This window comes from Leucopleurus acutus, assembly GCF_964270905.1.
Source record: "Leucopleurus acutus genome assembly, chromosome: 2".
In the NCBI taxonomy this organism is placed as follows: Eukaryota; Metazoa; Chordata; class Mammalia; order Artiodactyla; family Delphinidae; genus Leucopleurus; species Leucopleurus acutus.
Window position 1 is genome coordinate 151442978 of NC_139143.1, and position 15537 is coordinate 151458514.

The following is a 15537-nucleotide window of genomic DNA, read 5'->3' on the forward strand; positions in this document are numbered from 1 at the left end:
GGCGTGTGGGCTCAGTGGTTGTGGTTTCCAGGCTCTGTAGCCCATGCTCAGTAGTTGTGGTGCATGGGCTTAGTTGCTCTGTGGCATGTGGCATCTTCTCAGACGAGGGATGGAACCTATGTCCCCTGCATTGGCAGGCAGATTCTTAACCATTGTGCCAACAGGGAAGCCCCAGCCTTAAAGTATTTTTGAAGAATTGCCCCCTGCTAGCTACTTTGCTGTCTTAAGTGAGATCCAAGTCGATGAAACAAAGGAGAGTGCCTTCAGTCAGTCCTTCAGGTAGCCTGATAGGTCACAAGAGACAAACATTCTTTGAGAACAAAGTCTTCTTGGCTCCCTCTAGAACCAGGGTCCAGGGTCCAACCATTGGAATGTAGGCTAGTGCATTCAAGACTGCTCTTGAGCCAAGAGTGAGGAAGGGGAAATAAAAATGCCTCAGGGTTTTCATACTGTTTTTACAATAAGTCACCTTTTTCTTGTTTCAGCATTTGCTTGGTTGACCTATAGCTTTGGCTGTTTTCCAGAGTTTTGGCAAATTTGATTCTGACAGTTTTTGACAGTTTTGACAGTTTTCTCAATTTTTTCATGTTTCTATGGAGGGATGGGCTCTTGGAACTATGTCCTCCACTGTGTTTTGGTTTTTTTGAAGACAAATGGTGATGTCATTGAAGGAGGTGTACTTTTGCTTGTGCTTTCTGATAATTGCTGCTGTTAGGCTTGCTCTGCAGTCCCTGTAGTTTTTCTTTCTGCTTCCTTCTGTGTAACTTCTGCCCCTACCTTAACTGTTCTCAGTAGCTTTTATTAGTACTTTCAAGCCTTTGGTTTATCCTTGTCTTTTCATGTCGCTTAAGATGAAGATTGCATTTTTAAATGTCTTACTTGGTTGCCTTTTGTTGCTTTTTTATGTTATTCAGGGTTCAAACTGTTCCTTTACCCTGCAAAATTCCCTCTTGGTGTTTGTAGTCAACCCCTATTCCCACCTGATAACCCTAGTAATCATTAATATGTCTCCTGTTCTTTTAACTTTGTCTTTCTAGAATGTCATATAAATGGAATCATACAGTGTGTAGCCTTTTGAGTCTCGCTTTTACTTAGCATTTGAGGTTTATCCACATTGTTTTGTGTTGTTAGTAATTTGTTCATTTTTGTCGCTGAGTAGTTTTCTATTGTATGAATGTACAGTTGAAGGCCATTTGGGGTGTGGTCTGTTTTCAGCCATTATAAATAAAGCTGTTAAAAACATTCATGTATAATTTTCATGTGAACATAAGTTTTTATTTCTTTTAGATAAGTACCTAGGAGTGGGATTACTGTGTCATAACTTTCTAAGAAACTGCTAATCTGTTAGCACTGTTTTCAGAGTAGCTATATCATTTTGCTTCCTCCCCAACAGTATATGAGAGTTCCAGTTTTTCTGCATCCTTACCATCACTTGATATTGTTTGTATTTTGGGCTTTTGTCACTCTAACATATGGAAATGGTATCTCTCTGTTTGTTTTGCATTTCCCTAATGACTAATGATGTTGAGTGTTTTTTCATGTCCTTATTCTCATATGTATATCGTCTTTGGTCAAGTTTCTGTTAAAATCTTTTGCTACTTACAATTTATCTAAACTGAGTTTTGAGAATTTAAAATTCTTATATTCTGGTTATTAGTCCTCTGTTACATATGTTTTGCAGATATTTTTTCCCAAGCGTGTGGCTTGCCTTTTCATTCTCTTAACAGTGTCTTTCGAAGAGCAGTAGTTCTTTTTTTTAAAAGCTTCTCTTTATTAATTCTTTTTTGGCCTCACCACGCAGCTTGTGGGATCCTAGTTTCCTGACCAGGGATCGAACCTGGGCCCTTGGCAGTGAAAGTGCGGAGTCCTAACCACTGGACTGCCAGGAAATTTCTGAGTAGTAGTTCTTTTTTTTTCGGTATCTTTTTTTTTTTTTTTTTTCTAGTACCGGGCCTCTCACTGTTGTGGCCTCTCCCGTTGCGGAGCACAGGCTCCGGACGTGCAGGCCCAGTGGCCATGGCTCACGGGCCTAGCCGCTCCGCGGCATGTGGGATCTTCCCGGACCGGGGCATGAACCCGTGTCTTCTTCATCGGCAGGCAGACTCTCAACCACTGCGCACCAGGGAAACCCTGAGTAGTAGTTCTTAATAAAGTCCACTTTATCAATTTTTTGGATTGTACTTTTGCTGTTGAATCTAAATGTCACAAAGATTTCCTTCTATGTTTTTTTCTAGAATGGAATTAGAAATTGAATGTCATATATGTAATTAAAAATTTTTTAGTATCCACATTAAGACGTGTAAAATGTAAAAGAAACAGGTGAAATTAATTTAAACATTTATGTTGTATTTAAGCTAATATATTTTAAATGATCGTTTCAACATTTATTCACTAGAAAAATTATTGAGATACTTTACATTTTTATTTTTGTACTAAGGCCTACACTGGTATGTATTTAATGCAACACATGTTAACTCAGTTGAGCCACATTTCAAGGGCTCATTAGCCATATCTGTCTAGTAGCTACCATATCTGACAGCACAGATCTAGAGGCTTTGTAGTTTGGGGTTTTACTTTAGGTTATTTATTTATTTATTTAGGTATGTATGTATTTATTTTCCACTGCGTTTGTAACTAATATAAAAAAATTTAAGAAAATAATTCATTCTCATTTCTCCAATGGCTCTCATCCCTCCCTCTTGCCCGCACAGCTCCTGACCTATTTCCTCAGGGCCAGTTCAAATATGAACCTGTTCACTGCCATTTTCATAGAAAACAACCAGTGCCAGGGATGTAGGAGAAGAAGGTTGGAAGTGGGCAAGAGTACTGCCCAGGTTCTATCCAAAGGTAGGCCAAGTGGAGATTCACAGAGTTCAAACAAAAGGGCTGGTGGCCTCACGGTGATGTAGTCTAAGTAAAACGGGCTGGAGACGAGATAGGATAGGCCCATCAGAGGCTTTAGAGGACATCTCTTGGGCCTGTGTCAAACCCAGAGAAACTGACACTAGAAGAAGAATGGGGAGGGCCAGGGAGGCAGTCTTGTGGAAAGTTTCATAATTCTCCCATGTTCGGAGGTGGGGAAAGTCTAGAGGGTACCAGTGGCCTCACTCAATTTGGCAGAAGAATGTACTCAACTGTTGGAAGTCACAAAAATGCTGTGGACACTGAAAAAGGCTACGAGGGGACGTACAGTTTCACAAAGTGCACTGACCACAGACCATAGCAGTGGTGATCATGCTATTGACACACAAATTACAAAACCCCAAAACAGGAAGTGTAGCCTTTTAGGGAGTAACTCTGTACCAGTCATTTAAAATTGACCCCAGGTCAGATAACCTGATGAGTTTCACAGAGCAGGTGACAACATTGGGGGTAGGGGTTGTGACATATAATGGACTGAAAGCAAGCAGCTAGAAGAAGGGAATGGTAGGAAACTGCTCTACGGCTCTCAGGAATCAAGAGCAACACTGGGGGCTCGGTGGACAGATGAACAAGAAACAGCACTAAAGAGGTTTCCTGTTCAGCCGTCCATTGGCGAGGGGGAAGAGGATCCAGGAGGCAGTTGAATGGAGCAAAGATGGGGTCCTGAAGATGAGGCTCTGGAGGCTGGATCAGAAGAAAGAGTGCACACCGTGCACCAGTGATGAACACAACTTTGGACCCCACATGGGGGAGGTGGCCATGGGGATAGGTGTCACTGACTGAGGGTGGTAGTTGGAACAGCCCCACAGTAGACATCACAGGGCCACAGGGAAGTATATTGCCACTAGGTCACAGAAGGCTCCTTCAAGCCTGGATGGGAAGGCACAGTCTCACAGAGGAGGTCCATGGACTCTGCGTGGTAGAAGGCACAGAGCTCAGTCCTCATATGGACAGTGGACCTTTTTGGCAAAATGCCGGCAGACAGGGTGGTTGAATCTGACTTCCATAACCTGGGGTCCATCCTTGGATGGGCAGGTATAATTTTTTTTTTTTTTTGCGGTATGCGGGCCTCTCACCGTCGCAGCCTTTCCCACTTTGGAGCACAGGCTCCGGACGCGCAGGCCCAGCGACCATGGCCCACGGGCCCAGCCGCTCTGCGGCATTTGGGATCCTCCCGAACCGGGGCACGAAACCATGTCCCCTGCATTGGCAGGCGGACTCCCAACCACTGTGCCACCAGGGAAGCGCTGGGCAGGTATTCTTGATAAGAGACCAGCTCTTGAGGCTTTGAGGATTTCTCCGCTCTTTGTGTAAGCCTCCCTGGAGGGATCTCCATGGCCTGGTCCAGGAAAAGGAAGTTTAGCATTAGCCCCTCCACCAACTATGACCATATGAGCCAGATTTGGAGCTCAGCCCTCCCCAAATTTGGCCTCTGCTCCAGGGAGGAGGTGGGAGACTCAGCAGTGGTGGAATCATTCGTCCCCTTGACCCTGGAGGACCTCTGTGAAGAGCTGATTTGGGTCACCAGGGTTTCCATTGGTCATGATGGGAGGGCCCAGGAGGCTGGGTGGTCTGATGGGACTTTCATCCCTCTCCAGTGTCTTCCTGTTCTGGCAGTGGGGGCTGCTGCTGACTCTGCTTCTTGCACTTCAGCATTGTGGTTGTGGCAATGGCTGCAGCGGGGTTTTCGTCTGTTATTATTTTGAGTTAATTTTTTTTTTTTAACATCTTTATTGGGGTATAATTGCTTTACAATGGTGTGTTAGTTTCTGCTTTATAACAAAGTGAATCAGTCATACATAAACATATGTTCCCATATGTCTTCCCTGTTGCGTCTCCCTCCCTCCCACCCTCCCTTGAGTTAATTTTTGTATAAAGTACAAAGTACGGATTGAAGTTCATTTTTAACACATGGCTGTCCATCAGAAGCTCTTAATAAAGTTGTTCTGGGCAGTTAGAGATATAGAGATCATCCTGGGCTCCAGAGCTCAGCATTTAAACATATTATATTACTTTATTGTCTTTTATTTCAGTGTAATGTAAATTTACATTGTAATTAACAATTTTCAAACCGTCTGTGTAAAATGCTTTGAAGTTTTAGGCATTTAGTATATTGGCTTTATTCATATACCTATTCAAACTTAAATTACACATTATGCTGTTTATTTTTTTTAACACTAATTAACCTCTCCACTCCCAAAATCCTATCTAAAATTCTTACTTTGTTTTTAGGCTTGTACTGGCATTGAAAACATTGATGAAGCTATTACGTTGCTAGAACAAAATAATTGGGACTTAGTGGTAAGTACTTTCTTTTTTCAGCTTTATTGAGATGTGCTTGACATATAAGATTGTGTAAGTTTAAGGTGTACATCGTGATGATTTGATATACATATGTATTGCAAACTGATAGCCACAGAAAGGTTAGTTAGCACATTCATCACCTCACGTAGTTCTTTTTTTTTTTTTTTGGTGGGAACTTTTAAGATTACTCTTTTAGCAACTTTCAAGTATACAATGAGGTATTGTTTAACTATAGTTACTATGCTGTACATTGGATCCCCAGAACTTATTCATCTTATAACTGGAAGTTTGTACCTTTTGACCACCTTTACTCATTCTCCACCCACACCTGCCAGCTACCAGTTTACTCTGGTAAACTTATGATTCTTATGATTTGGTTTTCCTTTTAGATTACACATATAAGTCAGATCATGCAGTATTTGTCTTTCGCTGTCTGACTTATTTCAAGTACTTTTTTCTTTATATGACAAGTAATGAAATTCTATGTATTCTTGAATGTCTTTAACATTCCTTATAGGTAGTTCAGTATACCATACATAGTCCGTCTATAATTCTAATCTGAAAGACTAAAATCTAAATGTCGTATTTTTAATATGAAGTTCCTATTTAGTTTAGTATTAGATTAATAAATTATTATGAAATCTTAGGTAATTTAAGTTATTTTTAAACTTCTCTTCTCTGAATGTATATTAAGGTTTGTCTTCCCCTGTAGTATTGTGGTGGAGATTGGAAGGAGAGAAAAATCAGACTTGTTTGAATGTCTGCGTAACTCTACCTGATGTTTCTCCTTCATTTCTTGGGGTGGGGGTGGGGAGTCTCACTGATGATTACTCCTTTCTAAAGCTGTTAAAGAAGTGGCATTCTGGGCTTCCCTGGTGGCGCAGTGGTTGAGAGTCCGCCTGCCGATGCAGGGGACATGGGTTCGTGCCCCGGTCCGGGAAGATCCCACATGCCATGGAGCGGCTGGGCCCGTGAGCCATGGCCGCTGAGCCTGTGGGTCCGGAGCCTGTGCTCCGCAACAGGAGAGGCCACAGCAGTGAGAGGCCCGCGTACCGGAAGTGGCATTCTGCTGTGGCTTTCCTTATGAACTTCAGGCAGTTTATTATAGAAGTGGTTTAGTTTTTTTAAGGGGGTCTGGGCAGTAACTCAAAAGGCAAGGCCCAGCACAGCACAGCACAGCACTGCACATTGATAAAACTGTAATTTATTTACAATTGCAAAACAAACTAAAAATAAATTGTACAACAGTACAGGAACAGTATTGGTTGTGTTAGGATGACACAGAGGTCTCTCCATACCTTTGAAATCCGAAAAACGTCTAAATTAGAATTTTGAAGAAGTGCTAATTTTTGAAAGTCACAACTCAAGGTGTATAATTATAGAGCTGAGATTAGTTGTGTAGGTATATTCAAGTCCATACATGGATTTACATAATCAACTGTTAATAAGCTATTTGTTTCGTGTAGATTTACCACTATTAATTTTTAAATTCAAAATATAAAAAAACTATTTACAGCTTGTAAAAGTAATAACTCATTATAGAAAAATGAGAAAATGTATAAATTTACAAAGAATAAATTAGTATTCACCTTTAATTCCATCACTTAGAGATAGTTATTGTTTAACATTTTTGGGTATATTATTTCAGAATGTTTTCTCTTAATTATATGATTAAAATTTAAAAAATACAAATTAGATTGTTCTATTCCTGCCCTTTGTAATCTGCCCTCTTCACTTAACAACCTATCATGAATGTCTTTCTATCCAAGTAAATGTGACATATGTCATTCTTTTTTTTTTTTTTTTTTTTTTGCGGTACACGGGCGTCTCACTGTTGTGGCCTCTCCCGTTGCGGAGCACAGGCTCCGGATGCGCAGGCTCAGTGGCCATGGCTCACGGGCCCAGCCGCTCCGTGGCATGTGGGATCTTCCCAGACCAGGGCACGAACCCGTGTCCCTGCATCGGCAGGCGGACTCTCAACCACTGCGCCACCAGGGAAGCCCCATCATTCTTTTTTTTTTTGTTTGGTACGCGGGCCTCTCACTGTTGTGGCCTCTCCTGTTGCGGAGCACAGGCTTCGGACGCGCAGGCTCAGCGGCCATGGCTCACGGGCCCAGCCGCTCCATGGCATGTGGGATCTTCCCGGACCGGGGCACGAACACGTGTCCCCTGCATCGGCAGACGGACTCTCAACCACTGCGCCACCAGGGAAGCCCCCCATCATTCTTTTTAATGTTTAATGTTTGGATGGTACTTCATGGTATGGTTGTGGCATAATCATTTTACCATTCAGTCCTACGCTGTTAGACATTTAGAGTTTTTGTGGTAGTTTGGAGTTACACACATTAGAGGACATTCTTGTGCATTCATCCTTGCTTACTTAACCTATTGTTTTCCTAGAAGACATTGAATAAATTCAATTAATAATTGAGTTTCTGGGTCAAACTGTATACATATTTTTAGGTTTTTGGATACTTATATCGCCTTCCAGGATGGTTGCACTAATTTAAATTTCTACCAACTATATAAAATTTTAAGATTGCCTGTTTCATTAAACCAGTGCTATCTTATTTTTTTGTGGTGTGGCACTTGTCAAAATTTACAAATATTTGTATGGCCTGACCTCAAATCCATCCTTTTATCACTGTGTTATTCTCTTAACAAAGCACAGTATAGTGACATATTCCTGATTTCTGTGTGGGGGAAGGGGCAGCAACTTATTTGGAATGATATCACAAGGTTTCTTGTCTTGAAACTTCTTTTGCAATAGCAAGAACATTACTTTATTTAGTATGTATATTCTTAGGCTATCTCTTGGAGAGGCTGATGCAGATTATTGGCTGAGGTTAAAAATCCCACCAAGCCACTCTTGCATGGTGCTGATGAGAGATATATGGGCTGGAGTAAAGGGAGGTTGTAGACTAGGAGTAATGGACTACAAGTGTCTGAAGTGAGAATTACCATTTTGGGGGGATGCATAGAAGTTCTTTCCTTATCTGCTTTCTATTGGTCCATGTTCATTAGTTTTGAAGGTTAAACATTTATTGGTTCTGGATATTTTTTCAGTACAATAATCTATCTACAGTATTGCAAGAAGAGAATTTTTCCCAGATAGTGTTAAATAATTGAATGGTACAGGTATTCTCCAACTGTTTCTGAGTTATTTGATTTTGGAAAAATATTAAAATAGCACTTGAGCTAAAAACACTGGTGCTATATCTCTGCAGAAATGCAATCTTATCCTGTGTTGGGCCCAAGTAAAATCATCAGGCTATTTTTCACAGTCTTAAACTTCAACTTTCTTTTGAAATATATGTCCTAGCTGGCTTTTCTTGTAAAGAATGCACTTTTATCCACAGTAAACATTTGCTGTGTCGTGTAAGTATCTTGCTTTATAAAATTTCTCACTTCCCTTGTTCTTATACAGCACTCACTTTACATTGTGGGTTTTAAAAAATAAAGCAAGTATTTTGAATAACCCATTACTAATTCAAACTTTCCTTAGGATCATGGAACTTTTTATATGGTGTTTTTTATATTTTGCCTGTGCATTATATTTTGTGTTTGTAAATTATAATTATCACTGCTTTGTATTTTATGGGCCTTGTGGAACAGTTTACATAGTTTTGAGTTTTTAACTTAGGACATGTCTGTATTTTAAATTTTCTGTACATATCAGTTAGACTTCTGCAGTGTTTTTGTGCATATTTTGCTACAGATGTGTAGAGGAATGTGAGTTAGGCATCACAATTCCAGATTGTGATGAATTAAAAAAATTCCAATAACAGAAAACTCATTCTGTCAGTACTGAATGCTTACAGTATACCCATATTTATGGTAGATACAGTGAAAGCTTAAAAACATGTTAACACTATACGGTGTCTGACTTTGAGAAGTGTATTGAAAAATTGATAAGACAGGTGGTCTCTTATACATGTATATTATACTCAGAAATGGGAATAATTTCCTGAAAAAGTAATGATTGCAAATATTTTTGCTGTTTTATAGATTTAGACACACAGATAAAAAAGTGTTCTATATGAAAATATAGCCCAGTCCCAGCAACTTTAGTCGTTAGTCTTTCCGTGATACTGTACGTTATTTTCATTATATAACTATCCACAGAGCAGTGCTTCCAAACCCTATGTTTTAAGTACCCTACAATTGACTACTTATTTTGGGGCAACTGCAGTTCGGGTTATAAATGCTAAATTCTGAAAACAAAATAACATGAACTTTAATACTATTGGTAAGCATCTTGGGATACTGATTTACCTGACATGAATCCTCCCCATACCCCCATCTTTTTCAGACTTTCATTTTTCACATTGTCCTGCACTTTTAGTTAGGAGATTAATGTCATTGCAGTTGATTCCTTCATTGCAGGCAAGTATTTTCAATATACATCCAGAAAGATGAATACCTGAGGGAGAATTATTAACAGTCAGAATCTTTTACCAAAGGATTGCTTTCTTACATGGAAGCATGCTACATCATCACTGTATATTATAAATTATAAATCTGGGCTCCAGAATTGACTCACTGCTCATTTTCTGTTTTCAGTATAGAAGAATTTGGGCCAGTGGAGAACAGAAATCTGTACAGCTCGTGTTAATTTTGAAGAATCAAAGTGTGAGGCAGCTAACTCTAGTGGTGAACCCATTGCATTCATCTTGAATCAGGAGCCCTGGCTTATCAAAGCTCTTGTCATTGTTTTATTGAGTATGGCCTAGGCTAAGTTACTTCTCTCTGAACGTCATATAAAATAAGGGGTTTGGGCTAGTTTATACTCAAGATCCCTGATACATGAAATATTTATGAAGAATCTATTTATGTCCTAATTTCTTTTAATATTCTACAAAAGCAGTCAATTATGAATAGTAATACAAGTAAACATTTTAATGGAATTTTATAACTTTGAAACACTTGTATGTATACCATTTTGATTAATTCTTTGAACAACTTTATGACGTAGATAATGGCCAGACAAGATGCTGTGCTAATTGTTTCATGGAAGGGCTGTATATATGAAACTCCTTCAATAAATTAAAATTTCCAGTAAGCTCTAGGAGATCCAGGGAAGGCTATTTGATGTACACTTGATAACCCAGTGCTAAGTGAAATAAAGTACAAGTAAACATTAACCTAGCCATACTACATTTTAAGTACTCTATGCTCTTGGGAAATGATTTTTGAACTTTACACTCAATTTCTGCTCTGATTTGCTGCCTGAGGTGACATAGCTGCTTTGCTGAAGAAAGACTCTATTCAGAGTGCTTGTATTTATCTTTAACCGCATGTCCCAACTTAGGGCAAAAATGAAACAAATAAGCCTATCCAATTTTGTATTGTTACTGAATTTCTAGTCTTCAAAGATAGTTTTGTATTAATAGAAGCTTATAATAAAGTCAGTAACTCTGAAAAGTCAAACCCAAGGAAAATTATGCACATAATCTGTCTCATTTTGAGATTCATTGAGGTGGTCTGAGACATTTCCGTTCCACCAGTTTTCACTTTTGAAGAAATGTGTTTTAATACTTACCCTAAAATGCCTTAGAACAATTTCTTTTACTACTCTACTCAGGATGTGGCTATAGAGTTCCTCCAATGTGCATTGCTTTGCTATCAATACTTTATATAGTGTTATGAACACCTGCAGTTTTATGAATGAACTAGTCTAACCAGTGACATAATGAGTTTCTGTCGTCAGAAAGCAGTCAGACATTGAGTGCTGCCCTTCATCAATGGCCATTAGACACTGGCTTATATTTGCACAGATCTCTGCTGTGACAAAAGAGATGTTACTGTGAAGGAGTATCTCATCGTATCAGTTTCTCCTCTTTTGCTGTAGTCTTCTTTGTTTCCCTTGTTTTCAAAGAACTGTAAGCCCCTTAAAATTCTACAGAAGTTTTCAGTTTCTCAGTTTGTAGTTTGGCCATCATCCATCCTCCTCTACCATCTCTCTTTTTATTGAGGGTCTACTTTGTGCTAGGTATCATGTCAAATGATTTACCTACATTATTTCATTGAACTTTCACAGCAGTCCCCAAAGGTGGTTAGGTAGATATTATCCTTATTTTACAGATGAGAAACTGAGGCCTGGTGATTTAAGTAAATTGTTCATGCTCACTCAGCTGATAAGGGGTAAAACGGTGATTTTGAACCCAGGTCTCTCCATAAAAATTTTAATAGCTTTAAAATTGTAGTTTAAGGTTATTAAATTTTCCATACCCAGTGTGTTATTCTTTTCTGAATTCCTATACTTTTCTTTCTACCACTCACAACTAATTTCACATTGTCAAGTGAAAGAGCTTTTGCTATAGTTGCATAATGGTACTTTAAATATATTTATGCTTTGCTTTCAAATAGATTCTAAGATTCTAGAGGAAAGGGATTATGTTTCTTATTAATTTTGTCTTGGCACATGGTAGTTGCTTAATAAAATATCTGACTGATTTTATTATTAGCATACTTACTTTTAAATCTATTTTCCATTTCCATTATTTGGATATTTGAAAAGTCTTTGCTATTAAGACTCATGACTCTTACTGCTGTCAGTCTTCCTTATCTGGCAAACATAATATTTGAGGAAAGAGGGAGGCCCAGATATGCAAGGAATAGGAGTGGGCTGATTTCATTATCTCATGGATAAAATTTAGATGGTTTCTTCCTGTTGTAGCTTTTTGAGAAATATTATTCACAAATAAATCCTTTTCTTTGCAATTTTTTTCTTGGCATCTCAAAAAAAAATTTTTCCTCCCCTGTTTGTTTCTGATTGTACCATTCTACTCTAAAGAAAGCTCATCATATCCAACCTATTTGAAATTTTTCATCAGTTCTGCCTCTCAGGAGAAAACTAAGTGTGATAAAAGAATGCTATTGCTTAATGTATAATTAAGTGGGTATGAAAGAATTGTTTTCTCCCTTTCAAAGGAAAACTTAAGTTTTTACAAACATGAAGTTCTCAGTTTACTAAACTTACAGTTGGTGGTTCACATTATCAAATCAAAACTCTTTGAGGTCCACATTTTTTCCCAGACTGCAACTTGACTTTCTGCTTATTTTTTCATTGGTTTTTGCTTCATATGTTGTTACTTTTCCTTTGAATATAATCTAGTTCTAGAATTACTTTATTGCATGAACCAAACATCTCCTCTTTTATAAAACCTATGGTAGATAATAGTTCAGAGGCTTTAAGACCTAGTAGGAAGGTGGTGTGTTAATCCCCTAGCAGGAAGTGATATGCCCATTGTTAAATGAAATTTGGAAATGTGGCTAATGTTTATTGATTTCTAGTACTACTTATCTAACCTGTGCTTCAGAGCACAGTTAAACTTTTTAAATGAAATATGTAGTAAGGAGTCCCCTTACTGCTATGAAACTGAACTTAAGGCTTTATGCTAATTCTGAAAGAAGTAGTATATGCTACTTATGATTTGAACATTTAAAAGAAAATAAAAATTTCAGTGGTTTTGTTTTTAAAATTGTTCAGTTTAAGCAGATATAGTTTGATCTTGATATTTTATAAAGCTTGCTAACCTACTAGTTAACTTGATTTTAAAAATGGGTTTTTTTTTCAACAAGTTGCCTTGATATGATATTTAACTAATTTATTTCTATTCCTGGAAGTGGTTTAAACAAAATACCATTGCAGCAAAGTCAGTGGTTTAGTGGTTACACCTGTAAATGTGATGACTTGCAGTTCTTTCTGCTGGTTTCAAGGATCAGCTGACATAAACCAATGTGTGCTTGGAAAAGAAAAAATAATATGGCATTTAAAATTCCTACTTTTACAACTTTATACTGATAATTTTTAATAATTTGCTACTTAATGATAATATAATTTTTTCAAAAATTTAGTTGTATTTCTATCTTTAAGTAAAATGGTACTTAAAATGTTCACATAAGAACATTTATATTTCCTTCCTGTATATCCCGAGGTTCTCATTTTCTTCATTCCCTCTTATTTATTTTTCTTATTAAAAATTTTTTTTCTAGGTGGGTATGCTTAAGATCTACTCTTAACAACTTCATTCTCTCTTAGTAATCTATTTTTGTGTTTTGTTGTTTGGTTTAGGTTTTTTTAACTTGATGTTTTAGTAATATTTTAATTATATATTTTGGGGTCCTCATCTAATACTTCTTTCTTTCTTGTGGATGGATTTCTCTCAAACACAGACTTGCTCTATGTCTTTAAAAAAATCATAGCCAAGTTTAAAATCTCTCTCCATGGTAAATAGTGATAAACATAGTTTCATAGTTCTTCACATACCAAGGCACTCTAAGATTAACTATGCTCTGTCTATATCCATTGTAGTTACAGGAAACTGAACAGTGGAGTTGTTCTTTGAATGCCGCTGTTACAGAATTTGGGCCATCTTTCTTAGCTTAATGTTGAAAGCCCTCTACCATTTAACACTGCCTCTTCATTATGAGTGAGTTTCCATAACTCTGGAGCCTGTATGACTTAATACAGCCAAACTAGCCTATAACGTGCCATAGCTTTTGCTTCTAGATCTCCCATGAATTTTTTCCCCTCTTCCTTGCCGACCATCTAGATGTTATCCTTCCTTTAAGGCTCACTTGAAGCCTAATCCCCTCTATTCCCTAACATCCTCTTCTCTCAGTAGGGGCACCTGTCTCTGAAGCTTCATATCCCTTGTTGTGGTACTACTCTTATAACACTTAGCTTTTACTGTATTATTCCCCTTCCCTTCACCCCAACACATGTTTCACGTGTGGCGCGTGCACACACACACACTGAAAGAGAATGTGAAATAATTGTTTAAAGAATTAAAATTTACACATCCAGTTAGGGTGTGTAAGGAAGCTATATGGATAAGCATACACTTTTATAGATGTAGCTGGGAAAATATTACATGATACCTTTAATAAATCCTTGGCTAGTAGCTATGTAGAAGAGGTCTTTGAGAATATCTTAGTCCTTATTTATTGCCACATTATTACCTATGTGTTAGCATTTTGACTTTGTTATTTTTAAACCAGGAAGTTTATTATTTTTTTCTTAATGTCAAAATTGAGATATAGCCTGTATTTTAGGTACACCGCAAATCTAATAGCACTCTCATAAATTCTAGGCTTGAATTCTGGGATTTTTTTTCTTAGTAATTGATTTAATGTATAGCGGATGAATTTTTAAAAATGTATAGACTGATAACAGTGTGTGTAGAATATGAGAATGTCTAAAAATGCTAGCCATTTACAGAAAAGTTGCAAAATAATGCAGAGTTCTTGATACACTTCATCAAACTTATAATGTTAACATCTTGCATAATTACAGTATAATTGGTATAGTACTATTGGTAATTTTGGTATAATACTATTACAACAATACTGTTGTACTATTGGTACAATACGATTAACTAAACAACAGACCTTATTTGGATATCACTAGATATTCTATTAATGTACTTTTTTGGGTTCAAAATCTGATCTCAGATCCACAATGCATTTAGTTTTCATGTCTCCCTAGCCTCCTCCAATCTGTGATTTTTAAAAAATGTTTTTAAAAAATTTATATTTTATTTATTTTTGGCTGCATTGGGTCTTCATTGTTGTGTACGGGCTTTCTCTAGTTGCTGTGAGTGGGGGCTACTCTTTGCTGCAGTGCACTTGCTTCTCATTGTGGTGGCTTCTCTTGTTGCGGAGCACGGGCTCTAAGCGCGTGGGTTTCAGTAGTTCTGGAACACAGGCTCAGTAGTTGTGGTACATAGGCTTAGTTGCTCCGTGGCATGTGGGATCTTCCCGGACCAGGGATCAAACCCGTGTCCCCTGCATTGTCAGTCGGATTCTTAACCACTGCGCCACTGGGAGAGTCCCCAGTCTGTGATTTTATTCCTCAGCTGTTCTTTGTTTCATGACCATGATACTTTTGGAGACCACAACACTTCAGGTATTGTGTAGCACATTCCTGAGTTTAGATTTGTATGATGTTTTCTCATGATAGACTGAGCTTATACATTCTTGGCAAGACTACCACAGATGTAATTTTGTGCCTTTCTCAGTATAACAAGAGGTACATGATGTTAATACGTCTTGGGCTTCCCTGGTGGTGCAGTGGTTAAGAATCCGCCTGCCAATGCAGGGGACACAGGTTTGAGTACTGGTCCGGGAAGATCCCACATGCCACGGAGCAGCTAAGCCCGTGCACCACAACTACTGAGCCTTGCTGTAGAGCCTGTGAGCCACAACTGGTGAAGCCCACACGCTTAGCGCCTGTGCTCCGCAACAAGAGAAGCCACTGCAATGAGAAGCCCGTGCACCACCTGGAAGAGTAGCCCCTGCTCACTG

General features: G+C 38.3%; 1 protein-coding gene and 1 pseudogene across 3 annotated transcripts in view; one reads left to right on the forward strand and one right to left on the reverse strand.

Moving 5' to 3' along the window:
- FAF1 (Fas associated factor 1) overlaps nucleotides 1-15537 on the forward strand; it is a 499303-nt gene that overhangs the window by 102959 nt on the left and 380807 nt on the right. For both annotated transcript variants that reach the window (XM_082834106.1, XM_082834105.1), the window contains exon 2: nucleotides 5155-5223. In XM_082834106.1, coding sequence (XP_082690232.1) covers nucleotides 5155-5223 — 69 coding nt within the window. The remainder of the gene's footprint in view (nucleotides 1-5154; nucleotides 5224-15537) is intronic.
- LOC309957329 (proline-rich protein 3-like) lies at nucleotides 3813-4578 on the reverse strand (annotated as a pseudogene). Its single transcript has 2 exons — nucleotides 4160-4578; nucleotides 3813-3945 (listed from the first exon to the last, which is right to left on the reverse strand). The product of its transcript is annotated as a proline-rich protein 3-like (transcript).